This window comes from Terrapene carolina, unplaced genomic scaffold (genome assembly GCF_002925995.2).
Source record: "Terrapene carolina triunguis isolate 2854851 unplaced genomic scaffold, T_m_triunguis-2.0 Scaffold96, whole genome shotgun sequence".
In the NCBI taxonomy this organism is placed as follows: domain Eukaryota; kingdom Metazoa; phylum Chordata; order Testudines; family Emydidae; genus Terrapene; species Terrapene triunguis.
In genome coordinates this window covers 71,312,638-71,338,154 of record NW_020664447.1, presented here as the reverse complement: position 1 = coordinate 71,338,154, position 25,517 = coordinate 71,312,638, and the positions used below count along the sequence as shown (strand labels likewise).

At 45.1% G+C, this 25,517-nt stretch overlaps 1 protein-coding gene across 2 annotated transcripts in view; it reads left to right on the top strand.

Annotated features, from left to right (window-relative positions):
- The window catches only part of TTC7B (tetratricopeptide repeat domain 7B), a 301,343-nt gene that overhangs the window by 229,640 nt on the left and 46,186 nt on the right, over positions 1–25,517 (top strand). For both annotated transcript variants that reach the window (XM_024209700.1, XM_024209699.1), the window contains one exon: positions 18,477–18,679. In XM_024209700.1, coding sequence (XP_024065468.1) covers positions 18,477–18,679 — 203 coding nt within the window. The remainder of the gene's footprint in view (positions 1–18,476; positions 18,680–25,517) is intronic.

The following is a 25,517-nucleotide window of genomic DNA, read 5'->3' as shown; positions in this document are numbered from 1 at the left end:
CATATCGGCGTTCCACCCTGGGGAGTCGGGGGCTTTGGTGTTCTCTAACCCCACAGTAGCCCGATTCCTCAAAGGGATGGAGAAGGTGTTTCCCTACTCGCGCCCGCCGGTCCCTGCGTGGAATCTCAACCTGGTCCTGACTAAGCTCATGGGGCCGCCCTTTGAACCCCTGGCCTCTTGCTCCCTCATGCACCTCTCATGGAAGGTAGCGTTTCTCGTGGCCATCACATCAGCTAGGAGGGTATCGGAATTGAGGGCCCTCACTTCAGAACCTCCATATACAGTTTTTTATAAAGATAAGGTGCAACTCAGACCGCACCCGAAATTCCTTCCGAAGGTGGTCACGCATTTTCATATGGGACAGGACATTTGTTTACCGGTGTTCTTCCCTAAGCCACATTCGGACCCAAGCCACCGCGGCTTGCATACCCTCAATGTCCGTAGGGCCTTGGCCTTTTATCTACAACGGACCAGGCCATTCCGCAAGTCGACTCAACTGTTCGTCCCCATTGCGGAACGAATGAGGGGCCAACCTATCTCGACGCAACGCTTGTCGGCATGGATTGTGCTTTGCATACGCACGTGCTATGAGCTCACTAACGTACCAGCCCCGGAGATCAGGGCTCACTCTACTAGGGCCCAAGCGTCCTCGGCGGCATTTTTGGCGCAGGTTCCACTCCAGGAAATCTGTAAAGCAGCCACCTGGTCGTCGGTGCATACGTTTACAGCCCACTACGCGATCCATCATCAGACCAGAGAGGACGCGGCGGTCGGTAGAGCTGTGCTTCAGTCGATTATTCCTTGACTCCTACCCTCCTCCAATGGTAAGCTTGTGAGTCACCTAATGTGTAATGGACGTGAACAATCACTCGAAGAAGAAAAAACGGTTACTTACCTTCTGTAACTGTTGTTCTTCGAGATGTGTTGTTCACGTCCATTACACTTCCCACCCTCCTTCCCCTCTGTCGGAGTCACCGGCAAGAAGGAACCGAGGGAGGGTCGGGCCAGCAGGGATATATATACGCTAGAGCGGGGCGCCGCTCTGGCGGGAGGGGAGACCCTGCAGGCCCGACGGGAGCCGCTGAGGGAAAAAGTTTCCGACATTCGTGCACGCGGCGCGCGCACACCTAATGTGTAATGGACGTGAACAACACATCTCGAAGAACAACAGTTACAGAAGGTAAGTAACCGTTTTTTCTAATTGCCATGAGTTCAGGAAAGACAGCTTTACTCACAAGTGGTAGAACCATGAGTGAGTTACAGTGTTCAGTCTAAATAAATAGCTGCCCTATATGTTGGTATCTCTTTTTCAGTTTCTCTCCTTTCTTTCTATTTGCAGTTGTCACAGATTTGTCTCCTCATGGCCACCACCTCACATCTTTAGTGTTCACTGTTATCAGGCAACCTCAAACTTTGAATACCTTTCCAAGGTTACACTGCAGAGATGGAAACTCACTGATTTATCTTGAATGTTAATCAGAAGAACTCTTTATCTGATAATGCTGCTGCTCAAACACTTTTTAGTGTGTCCCAATTAAGGAAACAAAGTACAGTACCGGTCTTTAATTAACACACTGTGCTATTATTCTTTTGAAAAATACATGAAGACTGAACTCCCTTATAATTTCCTCTGTTTCATTAATATAGGATTTATTCACGTTAATTACAAAGCCACAAAATACATTAAAGGAAGCATGAAAATAAAAGTAAATACAGAAAGCATATTGGATTCGTTCACACTGCTAATAAGTTTTATTATAAAGAGACCGTATGATAGCAATCTTAGCAAAATTTAAACATCCATCTTGGACAGGGAGTCAAGAACTTGAAGGCATTCTCTCCAGGGTGGAGCAAGAGGAGAGCCTGCAAGACAAAGCCACCATTTTGTTTCTGAGCTCATGCATCTTCAAACTGTAGTTCCCCATTTCTTCTTTGAGAAACTCCTACCAAGTCAGGTGATTTATTTGTCAACCTTTTATGAATGGCTTGTTTAAACTCGCCTCTTACAAACAATTTCCATCTTAGTTGGATTAAAAGACAGCTTCTCTTCTCTTACTCCTGCAGTACAAAGATGTTTTCACTCCTTTATTTGTAGATGTCAGACTGAATCAGCTCATAATGGATTGAGGTGCTTGGGTAATTAGATCAGTGGTTTGCCTTGAATAAAGTATTCTGTTCAGCAGCTAACAAAGAGTTCATCCTTTACATACATTCTTAAATATAGATTTTGAATCTCTTCTGGAATTTAAAATATTAAAAACATATGCAGAACACAACATGTGTATACTCTCAAAGTAGTACATTAGTCTGTCTTTTTTATGTTCCCTTAATTCTATTAATGGTTTATTAGTTACAGGAATACTTACTAGTTAACAGTGTCAAACTTCTCCATATAAAACCATGCGGTCTCCCACCATTGTTTTACTGTCTGTTAGTTCAAAAGAAAACCATTTCCAAAAGCTACACTGGCTTGCCCCTATCATTTAGGACTCATTGCTAGCATGGTTCTGACTTGACTCCAGACAGTGAGTACCAGAAACTGAACTGTGTGAGTTTTTAAGCCCTGCAGTTCAGACTGTGGGGATCTGAATAGCAGTGTGCACCAAAGAGCTGCACTGTAACTTTCCCAGTGTGGATGTTGCAGGCATGAACTTAGAAGGTTCCTAGTTCACATTAATGTAGTCTTGTTTGAAGAGGACCACTTTAATGTGAACTAGGAACCTTTTAATTCATGCCCACAGCATCTGCACTGAGGAGGTACAGCACAGCCCTTTAGTGTGCACTGCTGTTCACACTCTATAGTCCAAAAGCCCATGTAGATATGCCCTTAGCCTCTGCATCCTTATCTTTCAGTCCAGAATTGTGGTAGCAGCTAAAAATTACTTTTAAGTAGGTGGTTAATTTCTGCATGCTACTTGCTAATAATTACAGCTTTCACTTAGCACCTTTCACAGTCTAAACTAGCAGCTATTGTTAGAATATGCACCATCAGATGTTTCTGGTTTCTTCCAGTCTTGCATTAGGACTTTTAAAGTCATGGAGCAAATATTCCATGAAAGCATCCAGTTCCTTCTACAGTGTTGTATAGTATGAGACTTTTACTCAGTCACTAACAGTATAAATCAGCCTTTCTCAAATGCAGCCACTGTGGTCACATGCGGCCACTGGTGATTTTTCTTGTGGCCATGGCAGCCTCCTGGGCAGTGATGGCAGAGGAGGGCAAAGCAGCAGCCCCAGCCCCTCCCCCTCCCTATTGCTCCTGGATTTCCCACTTTGGTGTTGGTGGCTGAAGCTGCCAGCAGGGGATGGCGCCCCGCGCCACCTCTCAAGACAGGTGGGGCACAATGCTGGAGGAGCAAGGTGAGTTACCCCAACCTTCCCAGGGACGGTGGGACTTGGGCTTTGGTTTGGAGTGGTGGGGGGGGGCAGGACTTTGGGCTTCAGTCTCTGTCCATGGGCTCCTCCTGTGGGTGTTCTGGCTCCAACCCACAGCTCTGGCCACAGGGCTCCAGGCTCCAACTCCGGCAGGCTCTGATCCTTGGCTCCAGGCTGCGGATGTGAGGCTCTGACCCCCAGCTCCCACCACGGGTCTCACACCCAACCCATCCCTGTCACCCCCGCTGCTTTCCCCCTCTCCCCCATCTATGGCTTAATTTGTCCTGGGGCTTGCTGTGAAAAGTGATATTAACAAACACACAAGTATCACTTTTCACCACCTCCCAGCTAGCTAGTAAGTCTGCTGTTGTGAAAAGTCATATCTGTATGTTTGTTAATATCATTTTTCATAGCAGACTTATTAGCTAGCTGAGAGGCTGTGAAAATGATATTAAGGAACATACAAATATCACTTTTCACAGCAGCAGACTTACTAGCTGGGAAGGTTTGCTTTTGGGGTTTTTTTGTTTGGTTGGTTTTTGTGTTGTGGTTGTTTTTGTTGGGGGGGGGGCAACCAAAAAACAAAAGAAAAAACAACAAAAAAGACAGAAACATGCAAAGGACCTCAATTGTGTTTCTATTCTGTTTACATCCAGTAAAGAGTAGAGACAACTGTACATTAGTTATATTATTGAGTCTTCAAAAAAAATGTGCGTAAATAAATTACAATGATTTGGTTATTTGTTTTTCCTAAAGTTAATTAAGTATTTTAGGAAAAATTGTCAGAGCAGCCACCAGCAAGAGTTGATGGCCCCACTCTGAGGCCACCAAAAATTTTGTTGTGAGAACCCTTGATATAAATGATGCATCTCCTTCTTCAAGTGCTTGTCCTTATGTGTATTCCACTGTGCATGTGTTCTGTGCACCCAGAGTCTGAGAATTCTTGCAAGCAGTGTCCATTGGTCTCCTGGTACCGATCCCCGCCTTGGCATTTGCCTCATGACCATCAGTACCCCATGCTTTGGGGACCCCCACAACTCCCTCCTGAACCAACATACTGACCATACTGGAGAACATGGGACCTGTGCCAGATATACAGAGCCTGTGCATTGTGCCAGGGAATCAGTCCACCATTCCCCTCTAAGGGAACGGTCAGAGCCTCCTCCTGACCTCATGAAAGAAAAAAATATGAAACGGTACTGACAAAATTATCTTCTTCGTGTCCCCATGAAGCTGTCACCCAGCATCTCCTTCCCCTCCAGACGATCATAAACAGTTTCAGGATTTATTGCAAAGGGTGGCTGAGGAACTCCAGATTTCCCTAGAAGAGGTCCCAATACAAACTCCTGTATATCCTACAAACCACTGGATCCAGTTGAATATCATGTCCCGTTAATGAAGCTATTCTGGAACCTGCTAGAGCAGTCTGGCATACACTAGCCACGTGCACCCCTACCCCAAGAAGGCAGAGAAGCGCTATTTCATTACAGCTAGGGGAGCAGAATTTCTCTTTACCCACGCTGCACCGAACTCTCTAGTTGTCCAGGCTGCCATGGAGAGATCTAGACAACATCTTTAGTCTCCTACTTGGGAATGGATTTAACATCTAGACTTGGGGGTTTCCCAGGAGGGTCCAAAATAAACTGTCTGTTGAAGACCTACACTTTGATGAAGCCCTGAGTCCTTAATATGTTAAAGGGCTCCAGGGCCACTTCTGCTCTCTGTGAGTATATACACCTGCCCCAGAAAGGAAGTATCATAGCTAGTCTTTCAAACTTAAAGTGGCATCTCAACAATTTTATCACCAGAGGTCTTATGACTCTCCTCGTAAGAGACAAAGAGTACAGAAGTCTCGTTTCCATGTTCCTCCCATGTCTATAATGCCATCTCAATCCCATCTCCTGGCAAAAAGATATTTTTGATGGGCGTTCGATAGCTGCAGACTACTTATGATGCCACCACTACTCGACCCCCCCACATACCATTTGGGGGTCATTTAGCACTCTATTTCCACAACTGGAATGCCGTAACAATGGGACAAGTGGGTATTAGATATCATCTATTATGGCTATGCGATCGAGTTTACTTGCCCATCTCCTCCAAATCCCCCATTCCCATCCCTTTTCAGGGATCATTCTCGCAAGGGGATTCTCAGGCAGGAAGCGGAACCCTCCTCCAGCAAGGAGCAATAGAGCACATATGCCTCAACAGCAAGGAAAAGGTTTTTACTCTAGATACTTCCTAGTCCCCAAAAAGTCAGGCGGTTGGAGACCTATCCTCAGTCTCCACAATCTCAATTGCTTTATTCTTATGATCACTCTTGCATCCTTGGAAAAAAATGTATGGTTTACAGCTCTTGATATGAAGGCCACTTACTTTCACGTGGCTGTTCACCCCGCCCACAGGCGTTTTCTCAGATTCATAGTTGGCCCTGACCACTTTCAGTACAAGGTGCTCCCATTTGGCCTCACCACTGCCCCCAGGGTCTTTATCAAGGTCTTTCTGACAGTAGCAGCTCATTTTAGGTGGAACAGCTTCGCTGATTTCACACCTCTCTACAATTGGGTTCTCGTTGCAGAGACACATCAGGAAGCCTATGAGTCAGCCTCTTTAATGCTTCATCTACTTTCTTCCCTATGAGTCAGTGTGAACCTGGAAAATCTGTCCTCAAGCTGACAGACTGTAGGAATCATAGGGGCCACCCTACATTCAGTCATGGCACGAACTTATATACCAAGAGGCAGGTTTCACGCCCTGAACAATCTAATAGAGCAGATTAAACACAACCGTTGATCTTTAATCAGAACTTGTCTTTCCCTCCTGGGGTACATGGCTTCATGTACTTAACTAACTCATTTGCCAGACTCAATCTATGTTGATTTCAGGTGTGGTTCCAGAGAGTGTAGTCAGCAACCAAACACATCAATGAACACCATAGTTAACCATTCCTTGGAGAGTAATGTCTTCTCTGATGTGGTGGGTGTATTCTCATCAGGTATTTGTGGGCATCCCCTGCATACCATCCTTGCCAAACAAGAAAAGTGTTACAGATGCCTCTCTAAGGCTGGGGAGCCCACATAGACAACTGTATGGCACAGAGCACTTGGACACTCTGAGAGACCAGGATACATATCAACTTTCTGGAACTGCGGGAATCTAAGAAGCTTACAAGGTTTTTCTACAGGTCATCCAGTCCCACCATGTCTTCATAATGTCAGACAACATGACAACCATCTTTTGCATCACAGAGGGATGAGAGAGATCAGTCCCCCTTCTGTGTAGAAATGGTCACCCTGTGGAACTGTTGTATCAGGAAGCGAATCACCCTGTTGGCAGTATATCTGTCAGGAACTCCGAATGTGTTGGCAGACGCCCTCAGCAGGCGTTGTGCTATCGATCATGAGTGAGAGTTGCACGATTCAGTAGCAAACAGCTCAGCGGGGACCCCCTGCTGAGATCTGTTCATCTCCGAAATGAACAAGATAAGCAACATATACTGCTCTAGAGGACTACACTCTCAGCTGATGTACTCCATCCCTGCTCAGACCATCTGAGCTATGCCTTTCCTCCCTTACGGAAAATTCACCAGGACAGGGTGTGAGTCCCAGATACTTTTGGTTCCCAAATCTCCTATGACTCTCATCTCCTCCTCTGATCACCATCTAGTCCTTTCCTCATCTCTTGACCCAAGAGAAAGGGAAGATCAAATGTCCCAACCCCAGAGCACTTCATCTCATAGTTTGGTATTTGGTTAGTCATCAGCATTAGAACATTCCTGCTCTGAAGCTTTACGTAACATCAGAAAGGATTCAACTAGGAAATGCTAATCCAGCCAAGTGGAAGCATTTTTCCACTGGAGCACAGCCGAAGCATGTATCTCCTGAGTCAGTGATAGTCCCCTCATTTTGGTCTACAATCTTTCACTCAAAACAGCTGGGCGTTCACTCAGTTCTACACAGTCACCTGGCAGCAGTGCTATCAGTGCCATATGCTGTCGGATGATTATTCAATTTTCACTCATCCATTGACTACCAGATTCTTAAAGAGCCCACCAGTAACTTTCCCACCAGTAAGGAAACCTACCCTTCATTGGGACTCAAATCTTTTACTTTTGTCACTCGTTAAGCTTCCCTTTGAACCATTAGCTACATGTTCCATGTCTCAGTTATCAATGAAATTGCATTCCTTGTGACCATTACCTCAGCCAGAAGCATGGATGAGCTAGGAACAATAATGGCGGATCCATCATACACTGTATTCTATAAGGACACAGTCTCTTTCATCCAAAATTCACTCCCTAAGTAGTTTTGGAGTTTCACATGAACCAAACAATCCACTTAGCAGTGTTTTTTCTGAAACCGCATGTATTTGAAGAAGAGAAGAGACTTCGCTCCCTCAGTGGACAACATGCTTTCGCCATCTGCCTGGAAAGGACAAAACCCAGTAGAAAATTGCCTAGATTGTTTCTCACTATAGCAGAATGAGTCAGGTCAAGCTATATTTTCCCAGAAGATTTGTAAGTGGATCTTGGGCTGTATCCTGCTCAGTTACCAGTTCTTGCATCTTCTTTCTCCTAATGGAGTGAAGGTTCATTTTACAAAAGCACAAGCAACCTAAATGGCATCACTTTACTTGATATTTGCAGAACAGCTATGTGGAGCTCTGTCCATACATTCATGAGACATTATGCACTAGTGCAGAACTCCTTCACTGACTCATCCTTTGGGACAGCAGTTCTCCAAATGGCTCTGCCGTCTGCATCCTTGCCCCCTTCTCCTGTTTGTCGGTCACCCACAGTGGAATATACATAGGGACCAGCACTCAAAGAAGAAGAGGTTTCTTACCTTATAGAACTGGAGGTTCTTTGAGATGTGTGGTCCTTATTTGTATTCCACTATCTGCCTTCCTTCCCCTCTGCTTCAGATCTTTACTGGAGTCATAGTAGAGAAGGAACTCAAGAGGCAGTTGGTCTGTTCTGCCCTTTGACTTCAGTTGAAATCACAAAGAAGGCAAGGCCGCATGCGTGGACCAACAGATATTGCTTGCAAGAATTCTCTGACTTCTGGAGCACATGCACACACCAAGAGTGGAATTACAGAAAGGGACCACACATCTCGAAGAAGCTCCAGTTACTATAAGGTAAGTAACCTCCTCTTACTGTCTGCTTATCATCAGTTTGTAAGTGTGCATTATTAAAAATGTGTCAATTCTTGTAACACTGAAAAAAGATAGAATTAAACTGAGAGCGCTTAAATTTCTGGTAGTGAAATAATTTAGTATAAATAACCTTCATTTTGCTTACACTCAAAAACTTTTTTCTCTTGAGCTAACATTGATCACATAATTATTAAATGGCATTATGAAGAGTGAAGGACCCAAACCAGTACCCTCCTCCTTTAAAATATTTGTTTTTAAAATAACCCTAGCTGGGGTTTTATCTTTATACTATATTCTCAGCCCTCAAATTAGGGCTACAAACTCTTTTCAGTTCCTTCCAACAGCTGGTGATTGGTGAACCTCAAAACCATTATCTAAACCTCCAGAAGTTTGGACATTTATTTAACATTTTGAGGTCTTCCCTTTTTTTCTCTGCATCACCTACTCCGTATCTTCTCCTTGTCCCCCAGCTTTTCCATCCCTTCTCTCATACTGTTCTGTTCAAAAACTCTACTGCTCTTAGTTCCTTCCCCACTAAAGCCTCTGTCTTCCTGACGAATAATACAGACTTTCAGTCATTTCCATCTTGTCTTAAATTTGACCCAGTGATCTGCAGTAGACTTCTGTTCCCTGGTGATATATGTTTTTCTTCGAGTGATTGCTCATGTGTATTCCACAATAGGTGTGCGTGCTCGCCACGTGCACCGGTCCCGGAAGTTTTTCCCTTAGCAGTACCCGTAGGGGAGCGCCCCAGTGACCTCTGGAGTGGCGCCTCCATGGCGCGATATAAGGGGCGCTGCGCACTCCCCCCACCCCCCACCCTCAGTTCCTTCTTGCCGCCAGTGAAGTTGCTTCGGAACTACTCTGCTCCAGCTTTGCTGTAGCTCGTCCCCAAAACTGCTTGTTCATTCAGTGTATGGTACCTGTAGTTAGTTAATTGTTAGTTTAGTTTAGCTAGAGCACCCGGGCCGGGGCATGCCCCGCGCCCCGGGTTTTAAGTTGTGCGACACTCGTAGGTGATCTGTGCCACTGAGTGATCCACATGCGGACTGTCTGAGCTGTTTGGAGAAAACCCATCTCAGCGATCGCTGCAAGATTTGCAAGTCGTTTAAGCCTTGGACTAAGAGAGAAAGGGACATTAAGCTCCAGTCTATTCAGATGGAGTCGGCGCTGACCCCGGCTCCGGCGCGCTGCTCCAAGTCAGCATCGGGCACCGCGGTATCAGTGCACGGTGACCCTTCGGCGCCATTGACCAGTCGGCACCATTCCCCATCCACGGGGCACACCAAGAAGGCTAGAAAAAGGCCTCCTTTGCCGCGGCACCGGAGTAAACCCAGGACAGAGGTCAGACCCATGTCGGGCAGACCTCGATCCCCACCAGCCTCTAGGCCTCTCACTCAAGTCGAGCGGAGTAGCCTGGCCCATTCAGAGCAGGCCTCCCCGGATGTCCGGATGCCCTCCACACTGGAGGCCCTGCAGGCAGCCTGGGATGTTATGTCCATGCCAGTACCAGGAGCACCACCGATGTCGGCCCCGTGCTCCAGAGACAAGCCGCCGCTGAGATCTCCGCAGTCACCCCCGGCTCGGTCCTGGTCTCGGTCGAGAGAACGTTCCCGACGCCGTTCGCCGCCCAGCGACCCTTCAGGGCAAAGTCCACGTGGATCGCCCTCGACACCCACCAGACTGTCTGGTTGGGTTCTGTCTGACCGAGACTCTCAGCACTGCTCCGCCTCGAGGAGCGAACACCGACGGGACCGAGGCAGACGTCGCAAAGGTCCTTGTCTCAGAGGGATTATCACAGCCAGTCATGGCACGGATGTCGGCATCGTTCCCGTTCGCCATCCCACTCCAGGACCCCGATACGGCACTGCCTCCACAGCCCCGGGCATCGATCGTGGGCGTCTCGCCGTCGCGAGTCCGCCCATCAGAGCCGATCGTGGAGCAGCTGTTACCAACAGTACCGGTCCTCCACATCTGGATCGCGGTCCCATGGTCAGCATCGCTCCCGGCATCGCTGCTCCTCCTGGTCTGGGGACAGCAGCAGGTCGTATGTCAGCCCGGCCTCCCTTCGTAGTCGTCCATCAATGGGCCAGGCCAGCCAGGCCGAACAACCGGCTCCGCCGGTGCCACAGCAGGTACTACTACTCCCGCTATTTCCTTATCCTGAAGGCCAAAGGGGGGCTCAGGCCCATCTTGGTACTGGGCCCCATGGCTGGTTCAATGGTACCAGTGGGCACCATGGCCTCCGACGCAGCCCCCAGTGAGGCTCTCTCGGTGGCCGAAGTCTCCCTCTCCAGACCTCCGAGGAAGGAGTTAGTGGGACGTACATCCTCGGCACCGTGCCTGGAGACCGACCAGGTTGTGGACCCTCCGGTGCCAGTGGACACTCAAAGTACTGCACTGGCCTCCTCACCCTCCCTGGATGAGGTGATTACGGCCCCGCCTCCCTCCATCCCGCAGGAGGACTTTAGGGCCCACCAAGAACTCTTAAAAAGGGTGGCATCAAGCCTCCACCTCCAAGCAGAGGAGATGGAGGAGCCCTCAGACTCTTTGTTTAATGTGCTGTCCTCCTCAGCACCAGGCAGGGTGGCCTTGCCTCTCCATGAAGGGGTGGCAAAAATTTCAAATGCCCTGTGGCAAACACCAGCCTCATTGGCCCCCATCTCTAAGAGAGCAGAATGCAAGTATTTTGTACCCGCCAAGGGACACGAGTACTTATACACCCACCCTGCTCCTAACTCCCTCGTGGTCAAGTCGGTCAACCACAAGGAGCGGCAGGGCCAGCCAGCCCCTGCCCAAAAAATAAAGATTCACGGAGGCTGGACCCTTTTGGAAGGAAAATGTATTCGTCCTCGAGCTTCTAGTTACGGGTGGTGAACCACCAGGCTCTCCTGGGCCGGTATGAGTTCAATCTGTGGGGCTCCCTGCCCAAGTTCGAAGACTCCTTCCAGGAGCACAACAGGAAGGAGTTCAAAGCGCTTCTGGAGGAGGGTACAGCAGCTGACAGGGCAACCCTGCAGGCAGCTTCGGATGCGGCAGACACAGCCACGCATTCCATGGCCTCCGCGGTGTCCATGAGAAGGGCTTCGTGGCTCCTGCTCTCTGGGCTGTCCAGCGAGGTGCAGACCTCCCTGGAGGATCTCCTGTTTTATGCCAAAGCTCTGTTTGCAGAACAAATGGATACAAAGCTGCATGGCCTGAAAGACTCCCGCATGACTCTCCAAACTCTGGGTCTCTATGTTCCGGCTCCGGCTAAACCTAAGTTCAAGCCGCAGCAGACTCCCACTCAGGCCACCCACCCAAAATACGAGGCCGCTTATAAGAAGTTGCGGGACTATAAGATGCACCCACAGAGGCAGTCTCAGCCTGCACCCCAACCTGGGTCCTCCAAGGGCAAGCAGGTGGGGAAAAGGCGGTTTTGACGGGACGCCCGGGGGCACTCTGCCAGTTCTCGTCAGGGATCCACCCTCAATAAAACTTCCCTTCTCCAATCAGTTGTGTGCTGTCCTCACGGAGTGGTCACGGCTGACCTCGGACCGATGGGTCATCAACACCATCTCCCAGGGCTACACTCTCCAGTATACTTCCTCCCCGCCCAACCACCCCCTGCCCTCGTCCCTCCTGGGGGACCCCTCGCCCAAGGCTCTGCTCGAGCAGGAGGTGGGGCGGCTCCTGGGCCTAGGAGCGGTGGAAGCGGTACTTGGGGAGTTCAAAGACAAGGGGTACTACTCCCGCTATTTCCTTATCCTGAAGGCCAAAGGGGGGCTCAGGCCCATCTTGGACCTGCGAGGCCTGAACCAGTACATAGTGAAGCTCAAGTTCTGCATGGTCTCCCTGGCCTCCATCATCCCCTCCCTGAATCCCAGGGACTGGTACGCCACCCTCGATCTGCAGGACGCGTACTTCCACATTCATATATTCGAGGGGCACAGATGCTTCCTCCGTTTTGTGGTGGGGCAGGAACACTGCCAATTTACAGTCCTCCCGTTTGGCCTGTCCACTGCCCCCAGGGTAGTCACGAAATGTATGTCGGTGGTAGCGGCCTACCTCAGGCGCCGGGGGGTCCAGATCTTCCCCTATCTGGACAACTGGTTGGTCAAGGGCAGCTCCCGGTCACAGGTGCGGGATCACGTGGCGTGCCTTCTGTCCACATGCACCACTTTGGGCCTGTTGGTAAACAACACCAAGTCCACGTTAGTCTCAGTTCAACACATAGAGTTTATCAGGGCAGTCCTGGATGCCTTATCGGCCAGAGCTTCCCTCCCACCGGACAGGTTCAAGACCTGAAGGGGCTCATCGACACAGTCACAGGGTTTCCGGTGACAACAGCCAGAGCATGCCTCCAGCTCTTGGGTCATATGTTGAGGTGCACGTATGTGGTCCGTCACGCCAGAGTCAGGATGAGGCCCCTCCAGCTCTGGTTGGCCTCGGAGTTCTCCCAGGCCAGGGACAGGATGGACAAAGTCCTCACGGTACCCGAACCAGTGATCGCCTCCCTACAGTGATTGTCCTCCCCGAGAAACATGCTCCAAGGGGTCCTGTTCAGGGGCAAGGGCAGGGCCCCGTCGCTGGAACTGGTGTCCGATGCGTCGGACCTGGGATGGGGGGCCCATGTGGGGAACGTTCAGACCCAAGGTCTGTTGTCGGCTCGGGATCTGACCCCCCCCATATAAACGTCAAGGAGCTCAGGGCAGTACGGCTGGTGTGCATGGCCTTCCACTCGCACCTGGAGGGCCGGTTGGTCAGGGTCCTCACGGACAACACGGCCTCAATATTCTACATCAACGGGCCAGGAGGGGCCCGATCCTCTGCCGGGAAGCCCTCAGGCTGTGGGATTTTTGTGTAGCCCACGACATCTGCCTACAGGCCTTCCATCTGCCGGGCGCCCGGAACGCATGGGAAGATCACTTGAGCAGGGACTTCTCCTCTCAGCATGAGTGGTCTCTCCACCCAGAGGTGGTACACAGACTTTTCCAAGTGTGGGGAACTCCCCAGGTGGACCTGTTCACGAGTCGGCAGAACCATCGCTATCCCCGGTTCTGCTCTGGGGAGGGGGCGGCTGGGACGGGGCGCTATCTCTGATGCCTTCCTCCTGTCCTGGTCAGGCCAGTTTCTCTATGCCTTTCCCCTGTTCCCGCTGATCAGCAAGGTCCTGGAAAAGATAAAGACGGACAAGGCCCCGGTCCTTCTGATTGCCCCAGCATGGCCCAGGAAGCATTGGTACGGGACCCTCATGGGCCTGGCGGTCGCCCCGCCATGGCCGTTGCCTTTCCGCCCAGACCTTCTCTCCCAGGACCAGGGCCACCTCCTCCACCTCATGGCGTGACTGCTCAATGGTTAGCTAGGGAGGAAAGGACGTGCTCAGAAGGGGTTCAACGCGTCCTCCTAGAAAGCAGGCAGCCCTCCACGCGCTGAGCCTACTTGGCAAAGTGGTCTCGGTTTTCCAAATGGGCGGACGAGCGGGACGTTTCTCCAGTGGCTGCCCCGATCCAGCTTATTCTGGACTACCTCCTCCACCTTAGAGCCCAGGGCCTGGCACCCTCGTCAGTCAAAGTGCACCTGGCGGCCATATCGGCCTTCCATCCTCCGGTGTAGGGCCTCGCGGTGTTCTCCCATGCTATGACTGGCCGATTCCTTAAGGGGTTGGATCGTCTCTTCCCATATGTTGGGCCCGCAGTGGGACCTAAACCTGGTGTTGGCCCATCTCACAGGGCTCCCGTTTGAGCCGCTAGCCACGCGCTCCTGGTCCCTCCTCTCTTGGAAGGTGGCCTTCCTGGTTGTGATCACGTCGGCCAGGCAGGTCTCGGAGCTCAGGGCCCTGACCTCCAAGCCCCCGTACATGGTGTTTCATAAGGATAAGGTCCAGCTCCGCCCACACCCTTCGTTCCTCCCGAAGGTGGTCTCCGCCTATCACATGGGTCAGGACATTTTTCTACCAGTCCTCTGCCCCAAGCCCCACGCGTCGAGTGAGGAGCGCCGTCTCCACATGCTGGATATGAGATGGGCTCTGGCCTTCTACCTGGAGCGGACTAAGCCGTTCAGAAAGTCCTCACAACTGTTCATCGCCTCGGCCGAGCGCATGAAAGGTCGGACAATCTCTACCCAGCGGCTCTCCAACTGGATCACTTTGTGCATCCATACCTGTTATGATCTGGCAGGAATCCCTCCGCCACCAATTGTGAAGGCGCACTTGACTCGGGCGCAAGCCTCGTCGGCTGCCTTTTTCACCCACCTCCCCATCCAGGACATTTGTAGGGCTGCCACGTGGTCTTCAGTTCATGCAATCATCTCCCAGGGATGACGCTAGGTTTGGCAGGGCTGTACTCCGTCCCGAGAATTTGTGAACTCCTACCCACCTCCAACAGATATAGCTTGGAATCATGTATTTTGGAATACAAATGAGCAATCACTTGAAGAAGAAAAGACAGTTACCTTTTCCATAACTGGTGTTCTTTGAGATGTGTTGCTCATGTCTATTCCACATCTGTCCCGCCTTCCCCTCTGTCGGAGTTGTTTGGCAAGAAGGAACTGAGGGTGGAGGGAGCGCGCAGTGCCCCTTGTACTGTGCCATGGAGGTGCCACTCCAGGGGTCGTTGGGGCGCTCCCCTACAGATACTGCTAGGGGAAAAACTTCCGGCACTGGTGCACGTGGCGAGCACGCACACCTATTGTGGAATAGACATGAGCAACACATCTCGAAGAACACAAAAAAGGTAATTGTCTTTTATTCCTAAAAGATGAAGTAATGGTATTAATCAGAGAACACTGTGAGAGAAATGTTCATGTAAATTACCAGAATAGGCAAAAGATTAAATTCTGAACCTTAAGTGAGTGTTCACCCATCTCTTTCCCTGAACTTTCTGATTAATCACTCACTCTCATCAGTTTCCTTCAGACTTTCATAACTCCTGTCCTCTGTTGGTTCTCCTACCATTCTGGTTGTTTTTCAGTGTGCCTTGAGATGTGTCTTCCTCCTACTCTGTCCCTCTTATCACAGGTGTTTCCCAGGGCTCCATGTTTGATCAATGCCTCCTTTCCCTCAAATCTGTGTTTCTAGGTGACACCACCTACTCACATGACATCATCAACCATCTCTACACCAGCAACTCTGAACCTTCTTCTCCATTTCTGATCTCTCTCTCTTTACTCAATGCTGCATCTCTTATTCTTACTCTGATATCTCTTCCTTGGATGGCTCATTGTCAGCCTAAACTTAATGTAACCAAAACCGAACTCATCATGCCCTTGTTTCTCTGGTGCTATTGACCTCACCAGTCCTCCGTTAGGCCTGGGTGTCGTTTTGATTCTGTCTTCTCTATAGAACTAAGTAGTTATGAGGTGAGAGTATTGCCATAGATCAAAAGAAGGCAAAATATTGTCATAGATCAAAAACAAGAAGAAAGAGGATACAAAGAGTAGAAATAAATGGGCAATTTTAATCATGGCTAAAGGTTAACAGCAGGTCCCATGTGATATATTAAGGATCTAGAAAGGGGGGTGAGTAGTTAGGCAGCAAAATTTGGAGATGACAAAAAGTTATTCCAGTAGGTCAAGACCACAGAGAACTTCAGAGACCTAACGGAGCTAGGTGAGCGGGCAACACAGTGGCAAATGAAATTCTGTATCGATAAATGCATGAAGGGAAACATTTAAACCATCCCTTCATCTCGTAGGGTTCTAAATTAAAATCAGTATAAACTCAGGAAAGGGGCCAGGTTGATAGTGGAAACAGCTCAATGAAGGCCTCTTAGTATGCGGCTGTATTCAGTAAAACAAACAAGATGGTAAGCTGCTAAAGGAATTGGATAGAGAATAGTATAATGTCATTATATAAAAACAATGGTGCAGCCTCTTCTGGAATGGTGTGTGCAGTACTGGTCACCCCATCTCAGAAGGGATACTGCAGAATTAGTGGGGGTTCAGTGAAGGGAGATCAGAATGATTAAGGGCTGGGAAAAACTCATATGTGATGAGAGATTGATAAGCTTGGGAATGTGTAATCAGATTGTGGAGTTTACCACTATCAGATGTCATTGAAGCTAAGGATTTAGCAAGGTTCAAAAAGGGATTGGACCCAACAAAAAATATCAGATTTGTTATAAACAAAACTTTTGGAAAAGATATTAATTTTCATGATTCAGGGTGGATGAGATATAATGTGAAGGGCAGCAGATTGTTTCAGTCCTGCCCACTGTAGCATTCTTACACCTTCTCTCTCTGCATGTCCACTTACATTTATAAATTAGCTCTCCAGTTAAAATCATCCATCACATGAGGATATAGGTGATAGATGCTATTTTAAAGATTCAAAGTTACTTTTAACCTCATTAAGTAACAAAGAACTCTTTAAAAAGAGCAGTATAAATTTTTGGGGAAACTAGATTGTGTGGGCTCTTACACTGTGTTTATTCACTCTCTTTGTTAGATGCCTAGGAGCTATGGTTGTGATTGTTGTAAGTGGATAGACAGAGTAATGAGCACAAGAATTAATAAATTACAAGTGTTCAACCAACTGAAGACTTACATTCTCCTTTTCTTCTTTAAGTTGAATAGACTGAAGTAATATTATTGTTTGTTTGATATAATTTTTTATCCCAAAAAACTGTGCCTTAAAATTGATTGTGGTACATCTCATCAACCTGAATTTATTTAAAGCCTCCTCCAAAGATCATTAAACTCCCTGAAAAGACTCCAGTTTACTTCAATAGACATTGGATTGAGCTCTTAATGTCCCTACCCTTTTAAATGGGGTTGATGTATTACTCCAAATAATGTCGCGTGAGCATTGGCTTGAAGAGAAGAGATGTATCTGTAGTGCTTTGACTTTTTAAACCCACATTAGTTGCTGTTTGTTATAAACTGTGCTATGGTAGCATCCAGAGGTCCCAATCACTATTTGTGGCCCACTTGTGCTATGCAAACATGGAAGGTAACAGTCCCTTGCTCATCCATCATTTTTAACCCCCATCCTCCCAGTCGAAGGACAGACTTTGAGCTAATTGATCAACATAATGATAATGTTTAAGACTGAGGGAATGCCTGAAACAAAACACCTTTTTTCTAGCCATTAATTAATTAATTATTGAGCAACTTTTAGCTAGCCAACCCAACCTAAAGAAAAGTTCATTCTCAGGCCAGCCAGTTATTTATATCAGTTATGATATATTTTTAATTAATTGTTGCCAATATAATTCTACAGTTTTTAATGTTTACGTAAAATTACTGGAAGGCTGAGTTAGATAACTTATTTTTCATATCTCACAAGCAGTTTCTCAGCAAATCAGAATGCTGAATAAGGCTGTGACTCAATTATGTTACGTTACCGAGAACCTTCTTTTTCTTATCAAATGTGTTTTTAAGAAGAAAAGGCTTAAATATACAGGATAATTTGGATCAGGTTGCCATGTACAGTGGTTGGGAACGTGAGCAGATGCCTCTTCCCTCAGCTTATGACTTGTAAAATCATGTAAATAACAAGCAGAAACTTTTCAGTCAGCTCAATAATTGGTGCCTTCCAGTCTGACACCTGAAACATGGGGACACAGTGGCTTTCTTTAATAGTGCCAGCGTATATGCTGATAGGTCTTTTAGAATCGCCAGTGTTTATTAAAAGTACCTGTTATTAAGGTTACTTTGTAGTACTAAAACATTTCTATTAAAAAGCTCTCAGCTGTCTGGAACAGCCATTGTAAAAAATTTAAGTATTCAGGTTACAGATAGAAAAGCTGCTTATTTTCTAAAAGATTCATTTTGGGTACGGTTTATGTGGCAACTTCTTGTAGCTTCAGTTATGACCCTTCTTGAGTGAAATAACCTTATTCACTTGGCAGGAAATGCAAAACGGTTACATTTTCTTAAGTTTTTTTTTCAATATTTTGGCATATTTTGATTAACCAGAGAAAAATACATTAATGTATTTACTCTTTTTTTTTTTTCTCCTTCAGCTGAAGTCTATATAGGAATTGGGAAGCCTGCTGAAGCCACAGCATGTATCCAGGAAGCAGCTAACCTCTTTCCAATGTCACATAATGTCCTCTACATGAGAGGTCAAGTGGCTGAACTTCGAGGACATATTGATGAAGCCAAACGCTGGTATGAAGAGGCCTTATCTATCAGTCCTACCCATGTAAAAAGTATGCAGAGACTGGTAAGTCTTGAGTCCAAATGGATAAACATTTTAACTTCAAGTTGGGCTACTCTGTTTTGGGGGCCTTATTGCATTGATATTATGGTGCCCCAATTTTGGTGTGTTTATAACTCATTTAAATTTATATTTGACCTAAATTATTAATTTCCTGGCTGAGGTGCAGTTTAAAAAAAAAATCAGTTGCTTGTAAGTTGGTGTCAAAGAAAGGGTACTGCTTTTGCCATTTTCATGTGAATTTTGCACTCACGCTAACAAAAATGGCTTAGTTTTGCAGATTTAGATCAAATATGAATGGTCTGTTTTGAGAAGAATGAATAGCTGAGCTTGACTATATCTGAATAGAGGCTACTGTGTATAGTCTAGATCTCATCTTCTTTTTTGTAAATCCACTGTGTTCCATGCTACATATCACATGCATAAAATTCCCAATGATTTAAATGGGACCCATATTATTATGTTCAGTGAGAAATGTACATGATGAGAGGTACTTTTAAAGTCATTGGAATATCAAGTTTTAGCATAAATTTTCAAATAAAGAATAATATACAAATTCTAGACAAAAGGCAGAAGTTCTATTATCTTTAAAAGGTCAGTTATTAAAAGAGTGGAGCTGAAATGATTCCATTCACACTGTCAGATTTAGAAGGTGAATTCTATTTTTTGACTAAAAATACATCAGTGGATATGACTAAAATTGCCAAAACCAGTGAGGGTGAAATTCACCTAGGTACAGAGAACCAGTTGAAGGTTCTGCACCACTGTGAGGTTGCATGGGTGGAGTAGCCATATGTGAGTTTCTTCCCTTCTGTGTCCTCTGGGAAGTGAGGCAGGATCTGGATGTGTTAATATGAATGGGTTTTTGGGAAAAGGATAGAAGAGTCGCTGTTCCAATTCATAGGCTGGAATAGCAACTCTGAAACCTGTTTCCAGGATAAGAATTTAATTCTGTCCAGTTAAGCAGAAAGGAGGGTGAATTCCACCATAAGGGTAAATGTGTTACCTCATAAAATACAGAAATAGGTTTTTTTGTTGTTGTTGTTTTTAAACTATCTGAAAATTGGTTCATCTTTACCTTACCTGGTGAGTTCGAATTACATAGCTCCCTTGCAATGGTTGACAGTGTCAATAGCAACTAAAACATTACTGGAAAACACTGCCTGCTTTATTTTAGGTGCTTGTGATGTCAGCTTGTGATGCTTCCTAAAAACACTTGCATTTCACCTTTAGCAGATTTTTTAAAAGATTATATTTGAACTCTGATCTGGTTTATTAGATTTTTGATTAACAGTATTGGACTGTTAAACTTTTCTCTCCTTATTGTGCTAGGAAGATGGTTTTAAAAATTCAGATTCCCTTTGCTGCACAGCAGAACAGCTGCAAACAGCTTCTCAGACCTAACCTTTTTATTCAAAAGGATAAGCTAGTTTCTGCCTAGGTGCTTATGAATTATTCAGAGAGGTATTTCTCATGTACCGTAAGGGGGAACATATGAGACAAAAGATCAAATAGGAACATAGCAGAGAGAAACTTTTGTGTTTCACTTTTCAGCTTTTCAAGATACTTGAGCCTATTCACAAATGCCAAAAGGTTCTCTTTTTGAAGGAAGCATATGGTAGACCAAAAACAGTGTAGTTAAATAAAAGTTAGAGCTGTATATTATGTTTTCTGCATTATTTTACTTTGAATCCACTTTAAATAAATGTTCTTTACAAACAAAATGCTGTGCAGAATGAATGAGGCATTAAATTTCTTACACAGTTTGCAAGATGAAATATTTCACACTTATTTCTAGTCTTTTACAGCCAAAGTTTCTTTATTTTGAGCTTTTGTATCTAAGTGGTTTGAGTGCTGACTGGAGAACAGTCCATTGCATTTCAGTGAATTTACCAGCCCCTTAAGTGTTTTTTCTTTTTAAAATATGTTTGTAAAAATCTTGTTTATTACTTTGGATCTCTTGTCTTGTTTAAATCAAATCTCAACTGTGTACTTAATGGGGTCAATATAGAGACCAAAATTTGTGATGTATGCTTGTGAATTTTAGGGGGGGGGAGTATGTCAATAATACTTTAAGCACAGGGTTGTCTGTATAACTTCATAGAACAAGGAAGCTACATGACACAGAATGATTCATAGATTCCAAGGCCAGAAGAGATTACTGTGATCATCTAGTCCAGTGTTTCTCAAACTTTTGTATTGCTGACCCCTTTCACACAGCAAACCTATGAGTGCAACCCCCCTTATAAATCAAAAACACTTTTTTTTTATTTAACACTGTTTTAAATGCTGGAGGCAAAGCGGGGTTTGGGGGTGGAGGCTGACAGCTCGCGACCCCCCCATGTAATAACCTTGTGACGCCCTGAGGGGTCATGACCCCCAATTTGAGAACCCCTGATCTAGTCTGACCTCCTGTATAATAAAGGCCTTAGAATTTCCCCAAAATAATTCCTACAGTATATCTTTTAGAAAAACATCCAATCTTGATTTAAAAATTGTCAGTGATGGAGAATTCACCATGACCCTTGGTAAGTTCTAATGGTTAATTACTCTCACTATTAAATATTTACACCTTATTCCAGTCTGTATTTCTGTAGCTTCAATTTCCATCCATTGGATCGTGTTATACCTTTCTCTGCTTGACTGAAGAGCCCATTACTAAACATTTGTTCCCCACGTAGATACTTATAAACCATGAGCAAGTCACCCCTTACCCTTCTCTTTGTTCGCTCTTCTCTGAACCACCTCCAATTTATCAATATTGTTCTTGAATTGTGGGCACCAGAACTGGACACAGTATTCTAGCAGCACTCACACTAGTGTCAAATATAAAGGTAGAATATCCTCTCTATTCCTACTCAAGATTTCCCTCTTAATGCAGTCCTTGGATGGATAAGCTCTCTTGGCAACAGCATTGCAGTGGGAGCTCATGTTCAGCTGATTATCTCCTACCACCTTCAAATAGTTTTCAGAGTCACTGCTTCCCAAGATAGTCCCCCATCAAATATGGCCTACATTCTTTGTTCCTAGATGTAGACATTTACATTTGGCCATATTAAAACATATTGTTTGCTTGGCCCTAGCTTACTGAACTGTGCAGATCACTTGAAATCAGTGACCTATCCTCTTCATCATTTACACAGACCCTTCTCCTGATTTTTGAGGCATCTGCAAACTTTATCAGTGATGATTTTATGTTTTCCAGGTCATTGATAAAAATGTTAAATAGTGTAGGGCCAAGAACCTATCCTTGCAGGATCCCCTTGGAAACACAGCTGTTCAATAGTAATTCCCCATTTAAAATCACATGTTGAGACCTATCAATTAGTCAGCTTTTAATCCATGTAATGTGTGCCATGTTAATTTTATATCTTTCTAGTTTTTTAATCAAACTGTCATACAGTACTCAGTCAGATGCCTTAAGAAGTCATCTACATTATCACTGATGTTGGAAAAACATATGTCGCTCAGCGGTGTGAAAAAAACCCACACACCCTGAGCGGCATAAATTTCACTGGCATAAGCACTCATGTGCACAGCACTATGTCGGCAGGAGAGCTTCTCCCACCGACATAGCTACCACTGCTCATTGAGGTGCTTTTATTATGTTGATGGGAGAGCTCTCTCCTGTCGGCATGGAGGAGCTACATGAGCAATCTTACAGTGGCAGTGGCGTAGCTGCATCACTACAGCTGTGCCGCTGTAAGTTTGCTAGTGTAGACATGGCCTTAGTATATTACATTAATATCAGTAATACTAACTAGATCAAATTTATGCTTTATCAACCAAACTTGTAATCTCATTTAAAAAAAAACCACATCAAATTAGTTTGACACTATCTATTTTCCAAACCAAAGTTGATTGGCATTAATTATATTACCATTCTTTATTCGTTATTAATCGATTCCTGAATGAGCCATTCCATTATCTTGCCCAGAATCAATGTCAGACTGCCAGGCCTATAACTACCTGGGTCATCCCATTTATTCTTTTTAAAAATTGGCACAACACTACCTTTCTTCCAGTCTTCTGGAACTTCCCCGATGTTGCAAGACTTATTGAAAATAAACATAAATGCTTCAGCACATTCCTCAGCCAGCTCTTTTAAAACTCTTGAATGCAAGCTGTCTGGATCTGCTTGTTTAAAAATGTCTAACTTGAGTAACTGCTGTTTAACATCCTTCTGAGATACTAGTGGAATGGAAAGAGTGGTGTTATATATGACTACATCATCTTTCTTTCCCAAATACAGAAAAGAAATATTTATTGAACACTTTGGCCTTTTCTGCATTATTTATAATTCTGCCATTTCCACTTAGTAATGGACTAATGCCATTGTTAGAATTCTTTTTGTTCCTAATATATTTTTAAAATTCCTTATTGTCCTTACCTCTGCTGGCCTTAGATTTCCCCTTGTGTCCCTTTGCTTCCTTTATCAATTTTCTACAGTTCAGGGCTTCCAATTTATGTTCATTACTATCAATTTCTCCAGTCTTCCATTTGTTATATAGTAATTTTTATTTTTTATAGTTGCCTTCATTCCCCCTTTAAACCAGGTCAGTTTTTTAACCAATATGGCCTTCTTTCTCTGTTATGGCTTTTTGGGGCATCTTCAACAATTTCAAATTATCATTCGTATTTTTCTGATAAAATTCTTCCTCCCAGTTGATCTGGCTCCTAATTGTTTTCAGTTTTGTGAAACTGATCCTATTAAAGCACCAAGTATATATATCCCTGGTCTGGCTTTATTCTGTTTGCACATTATAAATGTGTTGAAGTCATGATCATTTGTACTTAAGTTACCATTAATTTTTAGCTCTGTGATCAGTTCCTCTTCATCTGTCAAGATGAGGTCTAATATAAAATTCCCCTCATGTTGGATGCAACACTTTCTGAGTTAGGAAATTTGTCATCTATAACATTGAGGAATTCCAAGATGTTTTAGTACTGGCAACATGAGACCTCCAGCATGTGTCACTCAAATTGAAGTCTCCCATGATCACACAGACTTTTTTCCTGCACATTATAGATGGGTGCATAAGGAGCTGGTCATCCTGTTCCCTAGTGTGACTTCATGGTCTTTAGCAGATATCAACTGTTACCCCATCTTTTGCTTTACCTGTTAGGACATTGATCCATAAGCACTCAGGATCATTTTCATTGAAGTAATCAGTGACTTGAAAACAGGTAATGCCAGTTTTTACATAGTGTCATTCCTCCTCCTGTTTTGCCTGCTCAGTCCTTCCTAAATAGGTAATAACCATTGATTTTAACATTCCAATCATGGGAATCATCCTATCAGGTTTCACTAATACCAACTAGATCAAATTTATGCTTGTAAATGACAAATTCTAATTTCTCTTGTTTGTTACCCAGGCTCCTAGCATTGATACATAAGCAAGTCAAGAATTTTGTCATGTCCTTCAGTTCCTTGATTAATTTTGTTCTCAACATCTCAATTTTGTGCTAATTGAATGCTCATATCTTTCATCTTTTTACCCTCCTCTTTTTTATTAGTTTAATGCTCTCCTGACTATTCTAGTCAGCCTGTTCCGGAGAAGATTGATCCCTCTTTTAATGAGGTGAAGGTCATCCAAAGTATGTAGAACCCCTTTCCTCATAAAAGGTGGACCAATGTTTCCCAAAACCAAAATCCTCAATCCTATACCGCTTACCTAGCTAGCGGTTCACTTCCAGAGTCTTCTGCCTTGTTTTGTTCATGGGACAAGAAGGGTCTCAGAGAAGATCACTTGGACATTCTTCTTCCTCAGCATACTTCTGAGTTCCCTGAAGTCATCTACTGTCGGTGACAGGGCCGGCTCTGGCTTTTTGGCCGCCCCAAGCAAAAAAAAAAAACGGGCCCGCCAGAACGGCAAAGAAAAAAAAAAACCCGCGGCGCGGCCGGCGCGGAACCAAAAAAAAAAAAAAAAGGCGGCCGTGCCGCCCTAGGATTGGGCGGAATGCCGCCTCCAACAATCTGCTGCCCCAAGCACCAGCTTGCTCAGCTGGTGCCTGGAGCCGGCCCTGGTCGGTGAGATGTCCCACAGTACAGTGTCATTAATGCTGATATGAAACTCCACGAATTGATCCTTTCTAATTGAGAGCTTTCTAATTTTGGAGTGATGTCTCATGTCTTAGCTCCGGGAAGGCAGTATCCTGTTGTTCATCTGTCCCTTTCAGAATGTTCTTTTGAGTCTTCTGAGTATCAAATCTCCAATGTGGTGATTTCTCATGTGTGCATACTCACAACTCAACATTTTTGTCCTTTTTTTGTCTATTAGTTATACGTGTGCTAGAGAGATGTTTAGGCCCAACAGCAATGACATAGCAGTAACAGCACTGTGCAGGCACCAACATCCCTGCAAGAGCAGTTGGTATTTCTAAGTTGTGATTACTGTGCTTAGATTTCGGATCTGCCTCGCAATTTTAGGAACTGTAATTATATGAAAGGATGTCTCAGGCCTGTTGATTTTTTTTTATCTTTAATTCTTATTTTTTTAAATTTGCCTTTCTTATTTAATTTGACTTTCTAGTGACTTCTAGAAAGCAGTAGTAAAATGCTCTGCTATTTTGAATATATCAGTTACAGAATACAGTAATAGAGCTCAGGTTAAATAACAGTTGCATTTTTTGCATAGAATGTCCAACATATATTCAGAGCACGTTAATCTTAAATTCTAAAGAGGATGGCAAAATGTGTATTAAGGTAAATCAAACATAGCAATTTCATTTGTTTTCATTGTTTTACATTAAAAATTATCACTCGCATAAGAAATCAAAGTTACATAAAAATGCAGGGGAAGATATATATATTTATAGATATCGATATAGATAGATATAAAAA